Source organism: Mastomys coucha, unplaced genomic scaffold (assembly GCF_008632895.1).
Source record: "Mastomys coucha isolate ucsf_1 unplaced genomic scaffold, UCSF_Mcou_1 pScaffold16, whole genome shotgun sequence".
Classification (NCBI taxonomy): domain Eukaryota; kingdom Metazoa; phylum Chordata; class Mammalia; order Rodentia; family Muridae; genus Mastomys; species Mastomys coucha.
This window is the reverse complement of record NW_022196898.1, coordinates 17,314,509-17,338,508: the sequence shown is the minus strand read 5'-3', so window position 1 is coordinate 17,338,508 and position 24,000 is coordinate 17,314,509. Positions and strand designations below refer to the sequence as shown.

Below are 24,000 nucleotides of genomic sequence, written 5' to 3'. Positions count from 1 at the left end.
GGGCTGGAGGAACTGAAGTCCATGGTCTGTGTGAACTGAAAACTTAGACATTTGGAGAAGGTTCTCTCTGGATATAGAGTGAGAGATAGTGGGCTCCAGAACATGAAAGGGAGGAAGTCCCACTTTTATTGCTGTGGTTGAAGAGGTGAGAGCAAAAGAGTATGTGAGGCTGGCTCGTAGGTCAGCCTGGGGACCATGGGCACAGAGGTAGAGCATCTGTGGAGGTGACTAGAAATGGGGAAAGGTGAGGTGTGGAAAAGTGCTGCTGCTGCTGCTGCTGCTGCTGCTGCTGCTGCTGCTGCTGCTGCTGCTGCTTCTTCTTCTTCTTCTTCTTCTTCTTCTTCTTCTTCTTCTTCTTCTTCTTCTTCCTCTTCCTCTTCTCTTCTTCTTCCTCTTCTTCCTCTTCTTCTTCTGCTGCTGCTTCTCCACTACGTCCTCCTCCTCCTCCTCCTCCTCCTCCTGCTCCTCCTCCTTCTCCTCCTCTTCTTCCTCCTCCTCCTCCTCCTCCTCCTCCTCCTCCTCTTCTGTGTATTTTGGTTTTGTTTTTTCTCTTTGAGGCAAGGTTCCATGTTTTCCTGGCTGGCCTTGAACTCAGTGTAGCCAAGGGTGATTTTAAACTCCCAATCCTCTTGTACCCAATTGCTGGAATTACAGGCCTGTTCTACAATGCTCAGTGCAATGCTGAGAATAAAACTCATGGCTTTGTGCTTCTTGGGCAAGCATTATACCAACAGAGCTATATCTCGCTGCCCCATCATCCCCATATTGAATGCTCACACACAATTGCATGGGTATGTGTATGTGCAATCATGCACATATATGTATATGTGAAGATCAGAGGACAACCTCAGCTATCGGTCCTCCCTAGTTTTTTTTTTCCTCCTTTCTTTTTTTGGGAGGAGGGGGAGAGGTCAAAAGGATCGGGAATATGGGAGAACTGGGAATGAGTGTGATTGAGGTACATGATGTGAAATTATCAATAAAATATTATGATTTATTGATAATACCAAATTATCAATAAAAATATTATGTTGGGGAAATTAAAAGGAATAAAGGATGTCTTTTGGCTCAGGCTCCAGAAGGTTCAATTCCTCGTGATGGGGAGGGCATACTGGAGCACAGCAGTTCACATCACAGCCCAACAAGAAGCAGAGAGTGGAAGCAAAAGTCATCAGGGATAACAGAGCCTCCAACAGCCGTACCCTCCTCCTGCCCCAACCGAGTTTCCAGAACTCCCAAGGTATCAGCAGCCCCAGCAGTAGCCCATGGGAGACATTTCAGACTCAAACCATAACACCCACCAATTTCAACTTTACAGAATCCAGAATACAAACTACCTGCATGAATCTTCACTTTTCCTCTGTATTCTATCTTCCAAAGACAGTAAAGAGTGGAAATTCTTGGGGGGAAAAAAATCACTTGCAATTAAGCATAACCTAGGCTTATAAACTTGTGTATTCTCATTATCTTTTACTTTTCTATAAACAAGCTAAATCTCTTGAGGATTTCAATTTCCCAGCTTTGGGGCTTGTTATGGACTTGTTGTTAATGTATCAAACTACTTCAAAGGTAATGGCTTCATGAAGAAATCCGTGTGAGGAAGCAGAACTTATATTCTCGAAGCAAGCTGTAGCTGGGCGTTTTTATAGTGCTTAAATCACAAACACAAAGCAAAATGTGCCATTTCAAGAAAATTGAAGAATTGCAGAGTCTGAGAATGCTCTATTCTGCAAGTAGAACAGCACATTAGGAAAGAGACCTCAGTAAAGCATTAGCCCATCAAGCCATGCAGCCTTACTGAAGGCTCTTTATGACTTCCCTTTTATGGCCTTGGGTTTTTTGTTTTTTTTTCTCAAGGGTAGGCTATACTTTCTTATGCAATTCTACCTGACTTCATAATCTAAATCATTCTCCCTGGCTGCTGCTCCCCCACGCCCACCCCACTTCACCCCTGCCACCACCCCAGTCCCCAACTGCTTCCACAACACACTTATGGCCTGCTAGTCACAAAGAACAAACCCCACCAGCCCATGTTTGACATTACCACGCTGTTTCTCCCTACCTACCCCCGAAGCTAGCTCTCTTGGCTTCTACGGATTGCTCTGCTTCCTGCTTTCCAACATCCTGCAGGAGGGAGAGGGTGTATGTGCCCTTACACCTGTGACCTCCTCACCCCTCTACTCACAGGCTTGTATCAGCTCTGCATCGTGACCTTTTACTTCATCAGTTATTAGCTCTGCATCGTGACCTCTTACTCGATCTGTTCGCTGCCACCCTGAAGCTGCCAAACCTAAACCTTGTCCCACTAGGAACCCTTCCCATCCATGTTCACTCTAAAACTATTTTAAGTGTCTTGGGTACTTACTACAAGCTCCACAAGGCCAGCACTGAACTCATTTGCCTCCCAAAATGCCACCCTGTCGTATGGTCTCATTGGTCAATGGGCAGCACCTTCCATCCAAGTAAGAAATCTAGAAGGTAACCTTCATTTGAGTCTTTGTTTCTCGCTGGAGCTCCCAGACATCACCAGAATCCACCTCTCCATTCCATCCTGCCATGGCTGAAGTTCACGTACTATCATCTCTCTAGCATGCTACTAACCATTCTCCTGCCTCCAAATTCATATCCTCTAACTACAAGTCATTCCCTTCCTATTGCTTCCAGCTGTTCTAAAATGCAAACTAAGTCTTGACAATTCCCAACCTAAAATTCTTCCCAAAGCCCAAGACCCCAATGCTGAACGTGGAGATGAGGTCTTAGCTGCCTTGCACCAACCCTTTCAAAGTAAGCTCTCCTGTGCAGCTTCTACTGTTTCCAGTTCCTAGGAGGCTCGCTCAGCCTTAGGGGCTGCACAGTAAGTTCCAAGCTAGTCAAGGCCACATAGCAAAACCTTGATGAAAACGAGGAGGAAGAGGAGGAGGAAGAAGAGAAGGAAGAGGAAGAGGGTGAGCAGGAAGAAGAAAAGGAGGAGGAGGAGGTGGAAGAGGTGGAGGAGGAGGAGGAGGAGGAGGTGGTGGAGGAGAACTCATTGGTTAGCCAAGTTGCACTTCAGTGTAATTGATACATTGGTCTGTAGTGGGTTTCCCCTCCCAGGTGAATAGTCATATGTTTTGCACCTCCCATGTGTTTGCATGAAAACTCACTTGTGTTTTGTTTTGGCACAGTATTAAGAGGCTAAAGCTGGCACACTCCAGCATGCCTCCCTCTCCGTCTCTCTTAACCAGCTTGTAGGTCAGCTGAAGCAGTTCTTAGTGTCTCTTGAACTCAACACTCTTGCCAGCACTATAATAGGAAGAACTCTACCCATACTCATGAGCTGTCTCTAACTTCCACAGAACACACTTCCCAAAGCTTGTGTCTTGGGGCTGTTCCTCTGGTCAGAAGCCTGTGCCTAACAAATGCATGGCCCTACACTGGTTTATCCACCCCCTCTACTGCAGCACTACAAAAACAAGTCAAACTACAGATGTGAATGACTCTCTGTCAGGCCATTATAAACCCCAGAAAGAAGATATTGTTTAAAATATATATGATTGCCCAATGGTTTCCTAAGGGTAAATATTAAATACAAGGTTTCTAAGCCAGAAGGCATGCAGCCCACCAAGCCTTTTTGGATCATTGCATTTATTTATCCTCCAAATAGGTTGCTCCAATTACTTTTTATTTTATACATTATGCAAAAAGAAAAAAGAAAAAATTTTGTACAGACATTGTGCTAGGCACTGGGATACATTCACTAACAAACCAGGTAATGTCCCTGCTCTCCTGGAGCTAACAATCTGAGAATCAAATACACACCAAACCCACAGTGCCACAGATTCCTGACAAGTAAAGTGAGCTAAAAAGGCACAGTATGAGGCTCTCAGAGTTCACGGGTATCATAAATTGTATATGGTCTGAGTGGCCTAGAGAAGTTTCTATGTTAGGATGATTCTGAGCTGAAAACTAAGGTGTTTGTTTAAGTCAGATGAAACCAGGTTAGAGTGTGCACTAGAGAATATATTCTAGAGAAGGAAATCTCAATGGACAACCCTGTGAGATGGGCAGGCACGCAACCCATTCATAAACATGCCAAGGTTCCACATACCAAGTGTGGACAGTGTAAAGGATGGGGCCAGTGCGGAGGAGCCACTTCATGAACTTGACATGTGCTACAAGAGCCACGTGTAGTCAAAGCCTTGAAATTCTCAAGTGAAGAATGCATAACAAACTATAAACCAAAAGAAAAGGAATGCGGAATGCACTTTCAAACTGTTTCTGCACTGCTTAAGATTCATCATCTCATGTGTGTGTGTGTGTGTGTGTGTGTGTGTGTGTGTGTGTGTGTGCATGCGTGTGTATGTGTGTGCAAACATGCAAGGGCTTGAGGAGACCAGAGGGTGCTGGATCCCTTGGAGCTGGAGTCAGGTGACTATGAGGGGCCCCATGTGGATGCTGAGGACTGAACTGAGGTCCCCTTGAAGAGCAGTAAATGTTCTTAACTACCAAGTCATCGCTCCAGCCCTTGATGCCACAGCTTGAAGCATGCAATGCTATATACCACATGTATACCTATAAAACTATTCAAGGAGACTGGACCTAGGATACTTTCTTTATTGCAGATTTGATTTCTGGAGATTATCTTCCACAGAAAACTTGAAATCAGTGTTGCAATGTTTTAAAAATATAAGGAAGACATCAAGCATACCTTCTGCATCGGGTTTATGGACCCATATACATAGGCAGCCACCATAAGTTGAAGGACACTTTTATTGTCTTTAAGGAGAAGAAAAAAAAAACTTCCAAAAGTTTGCTGCTCAGCAGCCATCACTAATGACATAATCTTCCAGTGGAAAACATGGAGCAACTGCATATTGTTCTCTAGGACACGGTGAGTGCAGTTAAACGTCATTCTTTATTACGTAGGTAACAGCCTTCTACCCCAGGCCCCCGTGTTTTGTGGGCTTTTCCCTTTTTCCTGCTATAATACAAAGGAAAGGCTACATCCGAAGGATGCGCTTGTTAAAAATCATCCCAGCAGAAGACGCAGATGCTTACAGAGGTCCTTGCCTGAATGCTCCAGATTCCCTAAACTGTTCACTGTTGACTGGAAATCTTCCACAACACATGGTTACGAAAGGCTAAAATAGTCTGCATGAACCACTTTAAGTAGGTATATTTCAAATATAAATATATTTTCCACTCTATTATTTTTCTACCTGACGTTTTTAAAAAGAAACTCTTCCTGAAGGTTTGCAGTCAACGGCGAATGCTATCCCTTCTCACGGTACAAGCATTTCAGAGCTTTATCTGCAAAACACAACACAAGAAATCACCAAAGGGCAGCAAAAAAAGACAGGAAGCTCCGTGCAGTTTCCAGAGTGAAAGCGTAACAGGGTGAACTCCAGAGTAAAACAGTATCGTTTGTATTGGAGTGCAGACACCCAGAGAAGAGACCCTGGATTCCCTGAAGGTGCTGCTCCAGTCATAGCTGAGAGACCCAACATGGGCACTGGGAACTGACCTCTGCTCCTTTTTAAGGGCAGTATACACTTTTTAACCACTGAGCCAGCTCTTTAGCCTTTCATTTCCAATTTTATAACATGAAAAATGTAGAGTACCACCCTACCTTAAAAAACACAGGCTGTTATACCAGACGTCATCCTATTCAAGACCCAAAACTTAATAATCAGATGATAGTTATATTTACTAATGAATCTTTAAATCATAAGAAGCTTAATGGCTAAAATTTTTAGAAATAACAGGCAACAGAAATACCATCATGTTTTAGAGCATACTTATGAAAACATAACTTAAACCCCATACTACAGTCTTGAGAAAAGCATCAGTATACAACTATCAAGATGTGAACTGGACACAGCCTAGTGTCACCAGGGACAGAATGTGTGAACTGGACACAGCCTAGTGTCACCAGGGACAGAATGTGTGAACTGGACACAGCCTAGTGTCACCAGGGACAGAATGTGTGAACTAGACACAGCCTAGGGTCATCAGGGACAGAATCTAATGCAGACCAGACTCGCCTACAGGCTCATCTGCTGGGCACTGTCTTGATTGTTAATTGACACGTGCACTGTGGAGCAGGACCATCCCTGCACAGGAGGTCATGGGCTATACAGACAAGGCAGGTAAGCATAAGCCAGTGAGAGGCGCCAGCAGGCAGCATTCCTCCACAGGTCCTGCTTCAAGTTCCTGCCAACTTCTCTCAATGACAAACAGGATTGTAACCTGGAATAAATGGTTTTCTCCCCATGCTTTTTGGTCAGAGCATTTTAACCCAGCCCAGAATGAAAGTAGGCCATGGAGAAAGCTGAAGTGTTATCTTAACTGCTGTTAAAAAGGCCAGCTGACAAAAGGAAGGAAGGGCAGCCAGCATGGGTGCAGGGCAGGGCCGCGCCCACACACAAGCCCTGCGGCTTGCACCGCCCAGAAGGCAGCAAGTCCAGGTCCTTTTCTTTCCCTCACTTTACACCTTGATGGTCATCTTAGACCTCCTGAAATAAGAATTTTGTACTGCTTTTTCCAAACCTAATTACTGGTTCTTAAAAATCAAGAAAGCAACTAGTATCTATGAAGTCCAAACCTAACTTGAAATATATGCTCCTAGTTAAGAGTTTAAAAATCCAATCATCCCCCCTTAAATACTCACTCTGGCTAAGAAAGCTTCATCCGATCCCTTTGTTTTGCAGAATAATTTAGATTCCCTCCTAAAACATAAATGAACATAGTCATTTTAAATAACATGAATAATTAAAATTCAATCATACACAAATATTTGCTTAAAGGTATGCAAGATAAAAAAATGTCCTATAATCAAGCTTTAATTTTAGCTTCATATTTTTAAGTGTGAAGGCATGTGTTGTTAACGAAAACACTGTTAAATGTTAATAATTTAACTGAAAATAAAGAAAAATTAAAACAAATCTAAATTTATATAGGTAACATTGTGTTACATTCTCCATTACATTCTGCCATGCCCTTTAAGGACAGGCAATTAGAAAGACTGATAAAAGCAACATCAAATTCTTATTAAGAAAAAAAATACTCTAATGCATATTAGCATGTACTAGTTTTTAAAATCTGTTATTTCTAATTCTAAATCAAACATGTCCAACCTTAAGTGGAAATTTTTACTTTTCCTTTTTTTTAGAAATGAGACTATGAGGGGCTTAGGGGGTTTTGCTAGTATACACCTGAGATTTTATATTAAGAAACACTGATCTTCCTAGAGATGAACTGCATAACAGCAATTCTAATGAATGTGATGGTCCAAACTGTGTGATTATAAACCTAGGTTCCTGTCTCTAAGACTAGGAAATCACTAACACAAACTGAAGAAAACACTGGCCGTCAAGACAATATCCCCTGGAGACGAAGAAGAAATCCAGAGAGCTGCTTACCTTGGGCACGGTTCACCAAGTACAGACACACCACAGCTAACAGTGACACTGAAACACAAGGAACACACGTAAATGACGCTGATGCATCAAATTCAAGCACAGACCAAACCCCTCTTAATCAGCATCTAAAAAACACTGTTCAGCCCTGAAGTGCCGCAGCATACCGCCAAGGGATCCACTGCTGTTTAGCCCAGGAATGGCAGAGCTGGAGAACAACTGAAGCCCTGCAGGAGAGGGAGCCAACACATCCCCAGCCAGCACCCGCCCTGACCCTCCTCCTTCCTCTCTTCTTGTCCCCAGAACTCCTGGCAGCTCCTGGCCAGTTTGTCATTTCAAAGAAGTAGTTCTGCAGGCATTTCTATCTGAGAAAATCATGTGCCTTTACAAATGAACAAAATGAGAACTTTGCCCTTAGCTTCCTAGAAGCCCAGAGCTACTTCAGAGACCAAGGCGGGGCGTGGCTTCCCACCCTTACTTGCTGAGGCACACTGTCTAGTTTACTTTAAGTGGTATGACAAAGCCCAGCTGTGAAAACATCAACACTTTACTCTGTTATAAGAAACCAAACACTGCCACATGGCACACTCACAAGAAACACAGGCAATGAAGAACACCTCCAGAAGCAAGTATCCCTTTGTATCCAGTATCATGCCAGCAAGGATGGAGATGACGGCCAGTCCAAGGTTCTGAATAGACTGCATGCTACAATTTCCAGGCACAGTAACACATCATTGTCAAAAGTCTTCATACACAGACTAACTTCACTATTAATACTAGCATCCAAAAGCACACACTACTGGTGCTTTCAAAGACTTTCAGTCAGAGAGCAAACTGATAGATTTTGGTTTGGGACAAGGAGACTACGTTGCCCTGGCTGGCCTGGAGCTCACTTTGTAGACCAAGCGTGCCTCAGACTCAACAAGATCCACCGGACTCTGGCTCCAGAGTGCTAGGATTAAAGGTGTGCATCACCACACCCAGCAGATTTTGGGTTTTATCCTGGACTGTTTCTGCTGCTAGACCATCTGCTCCAAGGCAAGTGAAGTACAAAATGTCTTCCTGAAGGAAAAGAGAGCTGTCTGTCTGCACAGCAGCCACAGGAGCGGATGCCCCCTTCACGTGGAGGCCTAGGACAGGAATCAACCTCCTACTGAGAGGTCCTCAAGGAACAGGAATGGTCATGTCTGTAACTGCATCTTATGGGTTATAGTTTACTCCACCTGTCTTGCTAAGAAGCATCTAACAGAAAAGCACTCTTCTTGGTCGTCAACTGGACTGCATATGGGACGACTAAAACCCCAAAATGGAGGGTACACCATGAGGGATATCCACTTAATCTAAAGTGGGAAGACACACTTCTAATCAGGATCTTTGCGGTGGGAAGACACGCCTCCAATCTGAACCACACCTTCTGCTGGAAGCCCATGTAAGGACACCGATGAAGGAAGTTTTTGCTCTCTGCTCTCTCCTGGCTAGCAAGTCCATTCCTTCCCTGGCATCAGACCCTACTTCTCTGGCATTCTGGCACATACTGAACACCCGCTGAGACATCCAGCCTTGTCCACTGAACAACTACTGGATTCTTAGACTTTCTGTTCAAAGACAGCCATAGTTGGATGTGGCGGTTTGGAAGAAAATGGCCTCCCTAGGCTCACAGAGAGTGGCAATTAACAGGAGGTGTGGCCTTGTTGGAGGAAGTGTGTCTGTCTGTATCTCACTCTCTTCCTGCTGTCTAAAGATCATGATGTAGAACTCTCAGCTCCTTCTCCAGCACCATGTCTGCCTGGATGCTGCCATGTTTCCCTCCATGACAAGAATAAACTAAACCTCTAAAATGTAAGCCAGCCCTAATTAAATGTTTTTCGTTATAAGAGCTGCCATGGTCACGTTGTCTCTTCATAGCAATAAAACCCTAACTAAGCCACTGGATTCGCTGGACCACAGCCTGTAAGTCATTCTAGTTAAGTTTTGTTTTTTCTGTATATATAGAGAGAGATGCATTCTATAAATTCTGCTGCTTTAAAGAACCCTGACTAATGGAGGAGGGAAGGAAGAAAGGCCTTAGTGCAAGAATATGTATGTGTGAGCAAACACATGCCTGCACATCTGTCTGCCTGTTTCCTGGCTGCTCTGATGAATCTGCCTCACCACAGGCCCAGAATCAACAGAGCAAGTACTGAAATCTCTAAAGCCAAAAACTAAAATGAACCCTCCTCCATTGGACTGTCTTCCTCAGATCACAACTAGGGAAAGTGACTGGAAACACCACACAGGACACCTGCTTAAATGGCTTAACTGATGTTCCTAAATCATGTACAGGTTCAGAGCTGTCCTGGAACTCTGAGCATAAATAACTACCTTAGGACACACAGGATGTTACAATAATTGATAACACAGCAAAAGGTATATATGTGTACGATCTGTGGTAGAGATGCAGTACTTACAATCCATATGCAGTTCCCAGCTGGTGTTCAGGAACTATGAATGCCACCATTGGCCACAATGCACAGGCCAGCAATGAGTAGGAGAACCCCAGGAGACACTAAACAGGAAGGCAGAGCGGTACAGTCCGAATCAGGTGACAGGTGATTCTCACTGAGGATGGTCAGTGAAAGTGACACACTAGCTAAAACAGAGTACACACCTAGTTTCTGTAATTAGGCTAACAATTTAAATACAAAGGATAGTTGTGGGCCTCTCTCAGTACCCTCCACTGTTCTAACCACTTTACCTTGGGATATAAATGTACATAAACTACCTGAGCCCACTGTCCAGTCAAGGGCACAGTTAACTGGAAAAAAGTTTTTACCCGTTTCCGGGCAATCTGATTTTCCTTAATTACAAAGGAAGTAATCAAGGCAGTAGAGGGACCTGATTCTGCTGCTGCCTCGGGATGATCAGTTCTGAACTGAGAGCAGGGACAGAAACGCCATCATCAGCCCTTGTCAGACTCTGTGAGACTGCCTTTTCCTCAATACAAAAGGCACTAGCCAAGCATGGTGGTGGCATGCCTGTGGATGGAGGAGAGGTATGAGCCAAGGCCAGCTGAGGCTGCACAGAGAAATCTGGAGGTCACTTTAGCTATGTATAAGCAAGAATATGTCTCAAATTTTTAAAGTAAAGAATGATTTGAGGGGCTGGTGAGATGGCTCAGCAGGTAAGAGCACCGACTGCTCTTCTGAAGGTCATGAGTTCAAATCCCAGCAACCACCCGTAATGAGATCTGATGCTCTCTTCTGGCAAGTCTGAAGACAGCTACAGTGTACTTATTTATAATAATAAATAAATATTTTTTTAAAAAAAGAAAAGAATGGTTTGAATTTAAATTAAGTATTACATGTACCCATCAGACTGGTAAATATAAAATAATGCTGACACTGATACCAGCAAGGGAAATGGGCAGATCTGTGGGTTGCTGGCAAATTACAGGAGAGGAGTATGTTGTCATATCTGTCAAGATGACCACTGTTCAGAGCCTCTACAGCAGCACTGTTACTTCTAGAACCTGCATGTCCCTATAGGGAGGCTTCCGTGAACTGCCCACCAGGTCCATAACTACTTACGCTCAAGATACTCCTTTAAGAACAAGAGACACAGCACTCGGCCTGAGCTCCCTGGAGACAACAAAACCTCCATGGATATTCTGCCACCTTTTAAACCTACTAAGAGTCAAACGAACACATAGTGGGCTGGAAGACTGGCTACTTTTAATGAGATGATTTATTTTAGTGAAGTTCAGAAAAATAACTGGAAGTGATTAGCTTTCTAACCATGAGACTATTCTGTTTCAAATTCTACTTCAGCATTGAAGATTCCCTACTAAATAAGCAATTGAAAGGCAAACTTTTTAAATTAATAACTGACCATTCTTTTTTAAATAAATATTTACTTTGTCAAAATTAAAGTCAAGTCATGCCCCCCTCAGCTGCCAACAGGGTTTGCTGGGTGCAGCAAACATGGACTTGGGGTTCTCTCAACATTACCATAGCAATCCATGGGTTCCAAAAGGTGAAGGCCAGCATCATGTGGGACACGAGGGTGGCGGCTACTGCAAACAGGACCCAGATGATGTTCTTGCCAGTTTTATCCACCAAGAGTCCAAATACTGGGGACATGGGAGCTGATATGATATACACAATACTGCCAGGGGAATATAAGAAGTTAATAGAACACAACACCATTAGAAACTAAGTATAAAAGTACTCCCGGGGGCTGGCGAGATGGCTCAGAGGGGAAGAGCACTGACTGCTCTTCCGAAGGTCCTGAATTCAAATCCCAGCAACCACATGGTGGCTCACAACCACCCATAATGAGATCTGATGCCCTCTTCTGACGCATCTGAAGACAGCTACAGTGTACTTATTTATAATAATAAATAAATCTTTAAAAAAAAAAAAGTACTCCCTAAAACTACCCTCAAAGCAAAGCCCCACTCCTCTAATTTAGGACCCTTCCAAAATAAGCACCACAGAACAAGAATATAAAAATCAATCCAAGAATTCTTTGGGTTTTCTCTTTACGCAAAGCCAGGCTCCTAGGATTTGGGTCTGCGGTGTTGGGGATGGGGGGCGTGTGGTATCAGGGGTGTGGCAGGAGAGGGACTGCAGTCACACAATCTTTGTGGCCTCTCACATGTGGCTTCTGCATATGCATGCATCACACATTGCAACAAGCACCTACAGATTACACCAAATACCTGTTAATGGCACTTGCTGACTGGGAAGAAAATCTGAATTTCTCCATGAAGAAAACTCTAAAATTAAAAAGAAAAGTGTGCCCATTAGAAAGAACTACTTTGTTTAGATTTTCTTCCACTGTTATCTCCTATCCATCCTAAAGCATCTTGCTATAGCTTAAGTACTCATGGAATAACTTCACTGGCTGATCCGTGATTGGCCAACACATTTTCAGAACAGCTAATCTAAAGCACGAGTGCAGAGGTCCTATTTCATGGAGCAGGGTTCTTGCTGGAACGCGACTGCATAGTCTTGAAGGTTACAAAGACAGAAAACCACCTTCCGCCATATGCACTCTCACACTGTAGCAGCCAATGACTGCGGAGAGAAGCAGGCATGTGGAGGAAGGGCCTGCCTCGAACCCTGACTCTAAGTCTGGCAGAATCTGCCTGAGGTAGACAGTGTACAGCCTCCACTACAGCAGGCAGCCTCCTCCACTACAGCAGGCAGCCTCCTGATGCAATAACAGAAGGAGAAGTTTAAAAGTCTTTCTTCAAAAGGATAAAGAAAGGAGTGAAACAATGTTGAACCTGGAGCTAAAACCGTCCACTGTATCCCAGATTGTCAGGTAATCAGTCTAAGTAAACAGTGTCCAAGGTAGGAAAATGAACTACAAAGACCACCCACAAATTGACGTGATTCAGTTCTCACTACAGTTATAACTGGAATGCTAGGAACACTCACTTGCCCAGCCCAATGAACGGGAACACGGCCACGTAGTAGCAGACACAGATGACGAAGACCAGGATCAGGGGTAAGGAGAAGTCCTTTATATCCGACAACTTAATGACTTCACCTTCAGAAAAGGAAGATGCATTATCTCATAAACCTAAGCACCTCAGTTATCAATTAGTCATCATTTTTATTCATATAGTAAAAACATTTTTCCAGAAAATTCCACAAACAACGTCTGTGAGATATGGTTACCAAGTACTGGGAGGAGAAATGCAGAAGCTGGTTCTACAGAACTAGAATCACTTTACTAATATACATTGTGTTAAAATACTAAAATGGGGGATATAAACAAAAATGGAGACAAGCAGAGGTGGATGTGGAAATAGCATCACACACTGCGCAGCGCCTTCACATCACTTTAAAGGTCCCCTCAGTCCCACTCTACTTTCATGATGATGTACCTGTTTTTCCTTGTTCTTTATGAAGTATTTTCTCTGCTCTCCGATCCAAATAAGCAAGGACCAAAGCACAGATTAGTGAAAAAATGCATGTTATACCCCCTAAAAAAGAAAGGAGAGAGTAATGTTAGAAAGAAAGGTCCAGGGGCTTGGGGAAAGCAGTACACTGCATAAAGAGCAGTCGTGTGGCCACTGAGAGGAAAGGCTAAAGATGGGGCTAAGAAGCCTGTGGAGGAAAACCATAACCTCTAAGGACGAGAGTCTGGCCCTGAGTCCAGAGTTCTTGCCTGTTTGGCACATCTCCTACCCCAGGCCCTCAGAAGGGACAAGACATGAGACACAAAGAGTCACTCACCAATCATAAGTGTCACACCCAGGGTCATGTGGCCAGCTGAGCCCAGTGATGCTTCAATCTTCCCATACAGCCAGCCCATGAGGTTCATGTTCACTGTGCTTCCCTGAGGAAGGAAACACAACAGGTCTCTCAATTACTAACACTGGGGGAGGCTTACTTATAGTGGCTTAGTGTAACCAGAATCCAGATTACGCGGCAGATAATCTGGTTAGACTGAGGGCGGCAAGACAGACCTCTAATCCAGATCTTTAAGGTGGAAGACCCACCTCTAATCTGAGCCAGACCTTGTGCTGGAAGCCTGTGTAAGTTGCCTTGGTCATGGTCATGGTCACGGGGTTGTTACAGCAGTAGAAAAGAGATTAAGACAGTGGGCTAGAGATGAGAGAACTTGCGATCCTGGGTAAGCCTGCCTCTGCAGTCCTGAAAAGCAGCTCTTGCTAGCTAGTTTCTTCAAACTGGACACAGAGTCAGATACAAGGAGGCAGTCACACTCCAGCAATAAGCCAAAACAGGAAAGATGGGTCTGAGATCGGGCTACTGGCAGTACAGTAAGCCATGCTCAGAATATGGATATGAATTTTTTAGTACAGCCAATAGCATGTGCTGACAAGTATGTCGGAGGACAGAAGGAGATGGAGCACAGGAAGACACCAACGTTCTGTACAGGACCACATGAAGAGAGTAGCCCTTGCTGAGGAAAAACTTCACAAAAGCTGATCTGAGGAATGGCGGAGAGAATATGAAGAACTGGATACAGTTGTAAGTTCAGCTTACAACTGGACAGCCTGTATGAGTCAGGAATTGGGGAGAAAGGCCTAGATGGAGACAGCCAAGGGAAACACTGAATACACGTGAGAAATTCAAGGGAAAGCCCAGATAAGTTTCACGAACCTGGAAACAAGGCAATGCTATTCAATCCTGCAAAACTAAGTAAGATCTCCGAGGCTCTGAGTGCTGAAAGAGAAGAGACGCCAAAGGTCAAGGCCCAGAGCACTCTCACATTTACAGCCATGAGGAGAGAGAGGAGGATCTGACAGAGAAGTAGGAGAGATGGGCCTGAGTCTCAGGAACTAACAGGAGGGTGGAGGGAGGCACTGCTCTGCAGAGAAAAAAACTGAGCTTCCCTGCAGTCACAAACTCCTCAGGAGAGCTGCTGCTGTACTGTCACCTGGCTTAGTGTTTGCTGAAACAGTGAGCTTAAAAGGAGCAAATTACAAAGGAAAATCAAAACAATAGTCAATCCCCACCCCCAGCCAAAGCGGGGTGGGGATACTGAAGATTTCCTATCTCACAAGATGCATTAATCAACTCATTAGATCTCCTGGGTACTCTCCCTAAGGCAAAATATTAAAACACAGCAATTTCTAGTTCTAAACACCAGACAGAGATAAGTCCAATGAGATGTGAGTATCATGGTAGGGAAGCCAAACCTCCTGTCAGATGGCTTAGATCTGCAAATAAACATGTCTGATCAGAAATTGAAGAGCCATCGCATGTCAACTGCAAATAATTAATACTGAAGGCAAAACAGTGGGGGCAGTCAGGAAGGCCCTTTGTGGGAAAAGGCTTCCTCTTTGTGAGGTGGAGCGTCAGAAGTTTGTGGTATCTCTTGCCTTTAAACCCATCACTCTAAAGGCAGAGGCAAGCAGACCTCTGTGAGTTCAAGGCCAGCTTGATCTACACAGCAAATTCCAGTTCAGCCAGGACTCCATAGTAAGGATGTCTTTAAAAAAAAAAAAAGGTAACTGAGAAAGAAAGAATGGGTTGCCCCACCAGAGTAAGCTTCCTACCAATGGGAATGGGCAAGCAGAATATACATACATGGACGGATGGATGGATGGATGGATGGATGGACGGACGGACGGACAGATGGACAGACAGACGGACGGACGGGTGTGGATAGATGGATGGATGGATGGGTGGGTGGGTGGGTGGGTGGGTGGAGAGACTTTTGAGGTAATGTACCAAAATGGGTGAGAAATTAGTGAAGCTTTATTCAAATGCTTTGAACTAATGAATGTTTTTGAATGCTTCCCTGAAGACAAACTAAATGAAGGTCCAAGTCCTAAAGAAACATATAAAAACGGGAACCAGAAGTGGTTCCATGTTCAAAGTGCTTTGTGAAATCAGGAAGACAAGAATGCAGATCACAGCTCCCATGTAATAAGCCAACTGTCCCCTGAATGCCTAGTAACACAGATCTGCAGAGACAGGAGGAGACTGCTGCCTTCAAACCAACAAGTGGAGAGTGACTAAGGAGGTCACCCAATGTCCTCTTCTGACTTCTGCATGCAGAGGCACCAACACAGACACACAGTATTTTTTAAGCATAGCAATCACTGCCTGCTTCTTCATATCCAACTGTGCCCCACCATTCTTCCTTCTATGGCTGAAGAGATCATAACAAGTCTCAGTCTTGTGCTTCCCACTGGGCCCCACCACGTCCGTCACCATACTTACAATTCTGGCCATGCTGAGTTGAAGTCCAAACACCAGGTTTAATTCTTTGCCTTTAAACCAACTCACAGCATATGTATTCTGGGCAACTGCTAAGGACTCTCCACCAATCCTAAGTATGGGAGAAGAAAAGTCACAGCTTTGAAAGAATCCCAGTTAGCCAGTTTCTTCCTCCCAGAGAGAAGTGGGATTTCTGTCTCCTCTTGAATGGAGGAGGGCTTAAGTGCTTCAGCCAGTAAGATCGCCTGAAAATAAGCATGCTCTTCAGGGAACTCAATCCCAGTATCCAACATGCAGAACAACAAGCTTCCAGATGATTCCAGCCTCCAGCCTTACATGAATCTCTGCAGCAGAGATCTCAGACATCAGGGCAGACAGCCCACTCCCACACTCTAAAATGCAATTACTATTTTCTATTGTGATATGTAGGAGTGACTTGGCATGCTGAATTAGTAATGCCAGGCAATGACAGGAGCTATGCCATGTGTCCTATGCAAAGCACCGATATCGAGGAGAGTCCTTCATTCACACTTTGTACAGATGGAAACTCATTCTCAGGCCAATGTGCAAGGCTCCTACATAGTCAACGTTCTTCTACTACTGGGTTTTTTTAGTTTTCCTTCACTTAGATCCACAGACTTATCACTACCCCTTGAGATCCATTTCAACCCTTGGCCCTTCCACGGCTCGATCCTAACAAAGGCACCTTCATGTCAGTCCCCACACTTCCTTCTACACTGCCCACTTCACCCATGTGGCCATTTAATCTCTCATGCTCTTACATACACTCTGTCTCCTTTGGGGATGTGCTAGATCCATCTACATGCCCTGGTGCTTCTGGGGAAAGACTTCTTTCTGCGTACTGTATCCCTCAGGGTAGGATGGCCAAGGCTGGACTCAGAACAGGTGTGTGGAACAGACACTGGAGTGTACGTGGGGAAATCACCATGGAGATTCTGCGCTAATTCAAGCCACCTCAACAGGGAGCACAAAGACATCCATGCCACTCACTAAGGAAGAGGAAGATACCCAGAGTGACCAACCTAGAAACTGATGGTCCATACTTTTGTGAATGCAATTTATGTAAGTTTTCAATACAATCCAGTTTAAAAAGCTCAGGAAAAGCATTTCTGAAGAACCTTAAAACATTCAAATTCTACAAGCTAACCACAGTCACTCAAAAACCTAAGTCAGAGTTAAATCAACTCAGAAACACACTAACATAAATAGGTTACATTTCAAAGATCTGAAATAATTCCTCACTCTAGGTCCAAGAACAGAGTCCCGTGAGGAGCATTCTGAGAGCTTGTGAGAAAAGAAGACAAAAGTCTTGCGACCTCCATTTCTTCAAAAGCACAAACGTGTTCTTGGGGTGTGTTTCTGTGCTTCTCCCAGGTGTGGTGGATAGGAGTGAGTTTACTTAATTACAGCCGGCTATGGTTGTTTATACGCCTCTGGAAAAACGTGTCTTGGCCACATGTGGCTTATCCTAGGATCGTATACTTTACCCATGTGACGCCTCCTTAGACTCACAGTATAAACTGTCTAATGCTCTGAATAAAGTTGGTTACTCCACGAGCCTTTAGTCCGCCTCACTTATGGGCTCCACTCGCCCAGGTCCCATAGCACCTGGACCAGTAACACCTCACAAGAGACAATAAAGTGTTTCTTTTAAATCCTTTAAAGCACTAGAAGGGCCGGTCAGTGGACTGGTTGGAATATGGAAGGCCCTAGCTTTAACCATCAGCATCGAAGATTCCTAACAAATATGCTAAGATAACATGAAATTAAGGTGTAACTTACCCAAACACAAACCTCCCAAGCTCCATCAGCCAAAAAGCATTAAATATACCACCCAGAGCAAAAATAACCTGTAATATGAATAGTAATAAAAAATAAATTTGGGATATTTAAAAGGAGTAAGTAATATGACAAATTCTCAATTCCACAACAATTTCATTAGCCCGCACTAGTAAATTCGAGAAATTAAAATATTAAATGTTCATGCACTTAGCAGGACTTCTAGTCACTGGGAGGCAAGCCTCTAGCATATCTGGAGGGAGCTTTTGGGTTAGGTTAACTCACATGCAAATACCCACCCCAATGTGCGTGACACCATTCTATGAGCTGAGCAGCAGAGAAATCGAGCTGAGTGTGCACCCACCACTTCCTGTTTTCCTGACTGTGGGCACCATGTGACCAGCTGCTTCATGCTCCTGTCATCATGCCTCCCCCTCAAGCAGAGGGCTGAACAAACCCTTCTCCCTCCAATGTGGCTTCTGCCAATCACAGCAATGAGGAGGTGACTAAGACAATGTAATTTAAGGCTTAAAATGAATGATACCATGTGGCCATTCATGGGCCTGGTTAATTAACGAATTAATCCATTCATTCATTCAGCATATTTTTGCTAAGGGAATTAATTAAATAAGACTGCAAAGTCATTATCAAATAATGAATAAATATTTTGGCTTTCCTCACCTGTCCAATGCAAACAAAGCAGCTAAAAATAACTGTGCCCCATCTGTGTGAGAGAGAAAATGTTATTTCTTCACATTATTGCTGGTAATCACAGAGTCCTGTACTAATAACGAGTTTGGGTTTTCTCTGCCCACTCTGCATCCAAGCAAGGTGAACGTTCAACTGCAACCTTCCAGGGCCAGGTCTGGCAGGATTCCAGAGGTTCAGCAATGAATGGCACAGATTCATTTACACGATTATCACCTCTTAAAGCATAAATAACCTTCACCAAGTTCTTTATTAAATTTCTACGCAGTTTAGAGCCAGAGGCTAGTAAGAAGGCTCAGTAGTACAGATCACTCTTGAATAGGACCCGGGTTCAGACAGCTCACAACTGCCTAGAACTCTAGCTCCCGGGGGATCCGACTCCTGTACTGGCCTCTGTGAGCACCTCCACACATGGCATGTGTGCATGTGCACAAAAATATATCTTTACTTTACTAATTTAGAATTGATTCCAGGAAATTCTACAGTAAATAATTCTAAGCTGGCTATAATTCTTGGTAACTGAAAACTACTCTTAGAAGACCTGTCTATGTCAAGTTAATGGAGTTACAGGCCCAACAACCATCTATTAATACTTCACCAGAGCCACAAAATAGCAGAGTTAGAAGACTCTTCAAAAGTCATCAGGGCCAACTGCATTTCTGAAACTACCATTCACTCAAAATCCTGAAGAATCATGGCCTACATGTTCTCTAAGACTGGAAAACTCCACGTCCCGAGAAGATTTATCTCACCCCTATGAAAAGGAGTTCCTCCAACATTCCATATAAGTAGAATTAGTTTCCCTAAAAATTCAGCTAATTCTATCCCTTGAGACCAGTAAAATCTAAACATTTCCTTAATACTCAACTGTTTAAGATTCTTAAAAGCAAGCCCCCAAACCTAAGCACACAAGGGTGTCACAACCCTTATCCATGGGGAAGGTTAAAAACACTCAGCTCCTCCACTGCTGCCTTCTGAAGACAGCCCCAGCTGATGCTCCCTAAGTCTCCACTTGAAACACAGCCAATGAGAAAGATGAAAAGTGACAAAGCTCACAGGGCTATTCCTCCTCGGCATCTAATAACCATGGCCACAAAAAGTTCAATGGCCAACGACGGGCAGAAGTAGAGGGGGGTGAGGGGGAGGTCTTAAATCTTACCAGAGCTGAGGAATGCACCTCCACCTAGGGGCAAAGACTTGCAAAGACTCTCCATCTCTCATTGAATCCCTGTAGAAGCTTGTAAGGTAGGAACTATTGCCCCTACTGGGCAGGCAGGAAGTGGAAGCTTAGGAAGCGCTAAGTGTTAGCACAACAGGGACTTGACCAAGTGGCAGCAAGCATGCTCACACATGATTCATCTAACCCAATTTAAGAGCATAATTTATGACCTCACCCCATCAGCAGCATCTACTAGGCCTGACCCTAATTAATAAACCAACCAGGCTTCAAGAATCAAGCCTAGAGGCAAAATCAATCTTTAAAAACAAAAACCAAAATCTTCATGTCCACCATATGTCAATTCACAAGTCTATTCAGTTCTTTAAGAAAAACTTCAACCCATTCCTACATTCTAATAACCAGGTTAAATTTACCCACAATTCAACTTTCTTGCAAGCTTACCGTATTCCAAATACTCGGTCTATCAAAAAGCCACCCAAGAAACACAAAACTACATTGGGCCAAGAATACCAGGCATAGAGCAGCATGAATTTCGTGGTGTTCACTTGCATGTCCTGGATAGGGAGAAAAGAAAACTTTTTTCCATACAAGTTCTGCAATTAACAATCAAAACAAAACGTGGTAGCGGCTGGGCTTCTGTTCAGGGTATGTTTCTTAACCATTTGTGAACTGTTACTTCCTTGAGACTCGGAAAGCTACAACCCTGGCCCTTAGAATAAGGGCCACACCTGGGAACACCTTGAGTCCACATTCTGTCTCTCAGGCCTCGTGGACTCCAGGTATGGGGGCCAACTCAGTCCTTTTCTGTCTCCTACGTTCCTCCTCTTTCCTTCCCGTCTGCATTATGGACTCCTCCCAAACAGAAAAGAATCGTTTCCTAGTGGCTTTTAAAAAATGCACACAACGAGCCGGGAGGTAGTGGCACATGCCTTTAATCCCAGCACTTGGGAGGCAGAGGCAGGTGGATTTCTGAGTTCAGGCCAGCCTGTTCTACAGAGTGAGTTCCAGGACAGCCAGGGCTACACAGAGAAACCCTGTCTTCAAAACAAAACAAAACAAAACAAAACAAAACAAAACAGATGGCCTAAGTGTCCAAGAAACAACAAATATCAAATATAATTTTACAACACAAAACCAGACTAAGAATGCAGACAGGGCCAATACTCAGCAGCCAGCATCCACACTTAGAAAAGTAAATAACAGCAAAGTTTATCTAAGAAGGCCAAAGCTGTCCCACCCCTCACTCATAGTTCAGAGGAGTGTAAAGTTCCAACCAACACTAGCATTTCTGGTAACACCATAGGCAGAGTCTATAATTATCTACCTGAAGAAGAAAACCATCTCAGGTCATGTATATGTTATCCATGAGTTCTTTAGGGAAATAAATTTGATCTCTGCAGCTTGTGGATTTGATAACAGACACTGGAAGAGAAAGTGGACATCTCGGGTGGGGCGCTCTGAGAGCTCATTCTATCTCACCATCTATAGAAGTCAGCACTCCAAAGCAGAGCAGCACCTACGTAGAAAATCAACTCACCCGTTTAACCTGCGTCTGGAGGGCAGCAGGGTTGTCATAGCAGAAATAGCTGCCTAGAAAGGAAGAGCACATGTTTCATCCGAATGACAATATCTATGTAAAAGTTTCAAGTTACAACTCACAACGAGTAACTCCCCACAACGAGTAACTCCCCCTGAGCTGTTTAAGGTTTACTATGGCTGACACTATGAAAGCGGATTTTTGGCTTGTTTGTTTTACACTACTTCCTGATCTACCACCCCAAAGAACATCCACAATTTAGTGTTGTGCATGCACAGCAAATACCAGAAACCTGACTAAGAGGTCAACACCAACTGGTTTTAATCATTTTGTTTCCGTCATTCTTCCCATGCTTATTACTATACTGACATCTTCATGAAATCGCTGCATTTTCCTTAAAAAAAAAAAAAAATCTACAAGCATCCTCTACAGGTGCATGTTAGCTGGGTCCTCACTCTTCTCGAAAGCAAAGTAAACTTCAGCTATTCAAACCAAACCAGTATTTGAAATAAAATCTGATCCTGCAAACAAACAAACAAAAATACCCAGGAGCAAATAACTGAGTGAATACAGTGCTAGAAACAAGAACAACACAACTGGGAGCCTAATGGATCAAATGAATGTCTCCTGGGAGGGGGAAAGCTGACAGGCCTGAGGAGGCCCCAAAGTAACACTGCCCAAAGTTTCCCCACTGACTCTGTAAACACACAAAGCTGCGGGTCCAAAGGTGGAGAAGGCAGGTAGAGGCAGAGCTCTGGTCTCTCAAACCCAAACTTTCAGCCCAATCTACCTACAAAAACAAACTTGTCAGCTTGAGGAGGGACAATTTCTTCAAGTGTTTTATCTATGCTTACTGGTTACTGATTCTAAACCTAGAAACTTCTGCTTCAGGACTTAACTGCTTATAAGAAACTCAATACTATGGCTTGTTTCTTTGTTTGTTGAGACAAGGTCTCACCTTGTAGCCCAGGCTGGCAGCTCAGAGATTCACATGTCTCTGTCTTCCAGTACTGAGATTAAAGAAGGGCACCGCCACTATCAGCTCAATACCACGTTTTAAAGCAAATGGGTACCATCTTCCCCAAAACAAAGAAACCGAAGCCCAAAGTATCTTTTATACACCAGGAGCATGTATTTCTGAATCTGATCCCCTGAAAACACACTTTCAAGCCAAGCCAGTAGTTAGAAATCCGAACAGTTTCAAGGTAAACTTAAAACCTGTAACACAGGAGGGAAGGATGTCTTTAAAAGTATCTAATGAAAGTGTTTTCCGAGGGATCAGATTTCATTAAGTGAAATCAACTTAACAAGAGCGGTCCTGCAGGACTGCCTCGCAGAGGAAAGGTAAGAAAAGAATCCTACTAAGGTGTACTTAGGGGTGACCACTATCCAATGAGGATCCGAGCTCTAAAGGAATGCAAAGGAAAGCACTGGGGGTGGGAGGGGTCGCCTGGGGAGGAAGGAAGAGGGACTTAGTCACGCTCTGAAATTGCCCCAGCGACGTTCTGAAACTCTCCGGAGCACAGCGCTCTGGGGAAAGATCTGAGATTCCTTCTCAACTGCGTCCCCAGGAAGGAGCTCCAGCACTCGGGACTGGGCAGGAACAAACGCCACCTCGCTCGCGACACTTGGAAAAAGCGAGCTCCCGAGCCCCGGCAGCAGCGCGAATCCGGGGAAGCGAACCCCTGAATCCCTCTATCATCTGCCCCAGCACAACCCGGCTCACCGAAACCAAGGAAGCACATCAGCGACAGCACCACGAGCCGGTGCGCCAGGTGGCTGGGGTCGCAGAGCGCAGGCAGAGCGCGAGGGGCGCCCTGGACTGCGCTGTCCGCCTCGGGGCGGCCCCCAAGCAGCGCCCGTTCTTCCCCATCCTCGTCCTCCATCTGCTTGCAGCCCGGAAAGGATCAGGAAGCAAAGTCGGGGCGGCAGCAGCAGCAGCAGCAGCGCTCACGTGACCCCGCGCGCTCACGTGACTCTCTCGAGTCACGCCTCGCCGTGCTCACGTGAACAGCTGCTCACGTGGTGGCGGGGCTCGCAAGTTACCTTTCCTTTCTGCTGATGGGATGGCGTTAGGGGCGGGAATGGGAATGGGCGACTGGGTGTGTAGAGTAGGGTCCTCATTAGCATCTGATTTCAGATCAGGAGGAAGTGCTGGTGCAGAAGTCCTGGTGGGAGACTTGACCATAGCACCTAGGGTCCATCTCACAGCGGAGTCCTCCCCTCCCACACTTCTCCATTTACAAGTCGATCAGCAATACTGGTAAAAGCCTGCTTGCCACTATCTCTAGACTGCTAGTCTTTGTTGTTATTGTTGTTGTTTGATTTTGTTTTTGTTTTTTCAAGACAGGGTTTCTCTGTATAGCCCTGGCTGTCAGGAACTCACTCTGTAGACCAGGCTGGCCTCCAACTCAGAAATCCGCCTGCCTCTGCCTCCCAAGTGCTGGGATTAAAGGCATGCGCCACCAACGCCCCGCTATGCCACTAACTCTAATCCACCTGTTTTTTTAAGTCCTTGAAAATCTAAGTAAAAATAGCTATCATAGTATAGACAGTTTGTACTTCTGTGTTGAAGGAGGTTGAACTTCTTTTGAATGATAGTCACTTGTGTTTTAATGAAATGACCATGGTAACACCCTCTTGTCCTGACCTCATTTTGTGTTTGCTTAGACAGTTCTCAGCCATCTATCCTCC

The 24,000-nt window shown here is 44.4% G+C and overlaps 1 protein-coding gene across 2 annotated transcripts; it reads right to left on the bottom strand.

Moving 5' to 3' along the window:
- Positions 1–3,640: 3,640 nt before the first annotated feature.
- On the bottom strand, positions 3,641–23,272 carry Mfsd1 (major facilitator superfamily domain containing 1). 2 transcript variants are annotated; one of them, XM_031374056.1, is made up of 16 exons: positions 23,033–23,272; positions 21,307–21,359; positions 20,211–20,323; positions 18,563–18,605; positions 17,885–17,952; positions 16,085–16,193; positions 13,625–13,727; positions 13,273–13,371; positions 12,821–12,932; positions 12,097–12,153; positions 11,384–11,540; positions 9,845–9,942; positions 7,990–8,102; positions 7,401–7,448; positions 6,650–6,707; positions 3,641–5,289 (listed from the first exon to the last, which is right to left on the bottom strand). In XM_031374056.1, the coding sequence occupies exons 1-15, from the start codon at positions 23,190–23,192 to the stop codon at positions 6,655–6,657; spliced, it is 1,386 nt and encodes a 461-aa protein (XP_031229916.1). In that variant the 5' UTR covers positions 23,193–23,272; the 3' UTR covers positions 3,641–5,289; positions 6,650–6,654. The 2 variants fall into 2 exon arrangements, with proteins under 2 accessions (XP_031229916.1, XP_031229917.1); XM_031374057.1 differs by lacking the exons at positions 21,307–21,359; positions 23,033–23,272 and adding an exon at positions 21,094–21,206.
- Positions 23,273–24,000: the final 728 nt, after the last annotated feature.

Excerpts from the sequence above, each read along its gene's own strand:
- Mfsd1 (XM_031374056.1), bottom strand. The coding sequence starts at position 23,192 with ATGGAGGACGAGGATGGGGAAGAACGGGCGCTGCTTGGGGGCCGCCCC. Across the intron at positions 21,360-23,032 it reads GATGTGCTTCCTTGGTTTCG|GCAGCTATTTCTGCTATGAC; the intron begins GTGAGCCGGGTT and ends CTTCCTTTCTAG. Across the intron at positions 16,194-17,884 it reads CTTGGGAGGTTTGTGTTTGG|GATTGGTGGAGAGTCCTTAG; the intron begins GTAAGTTACACC and ends TCCCATACTTAG.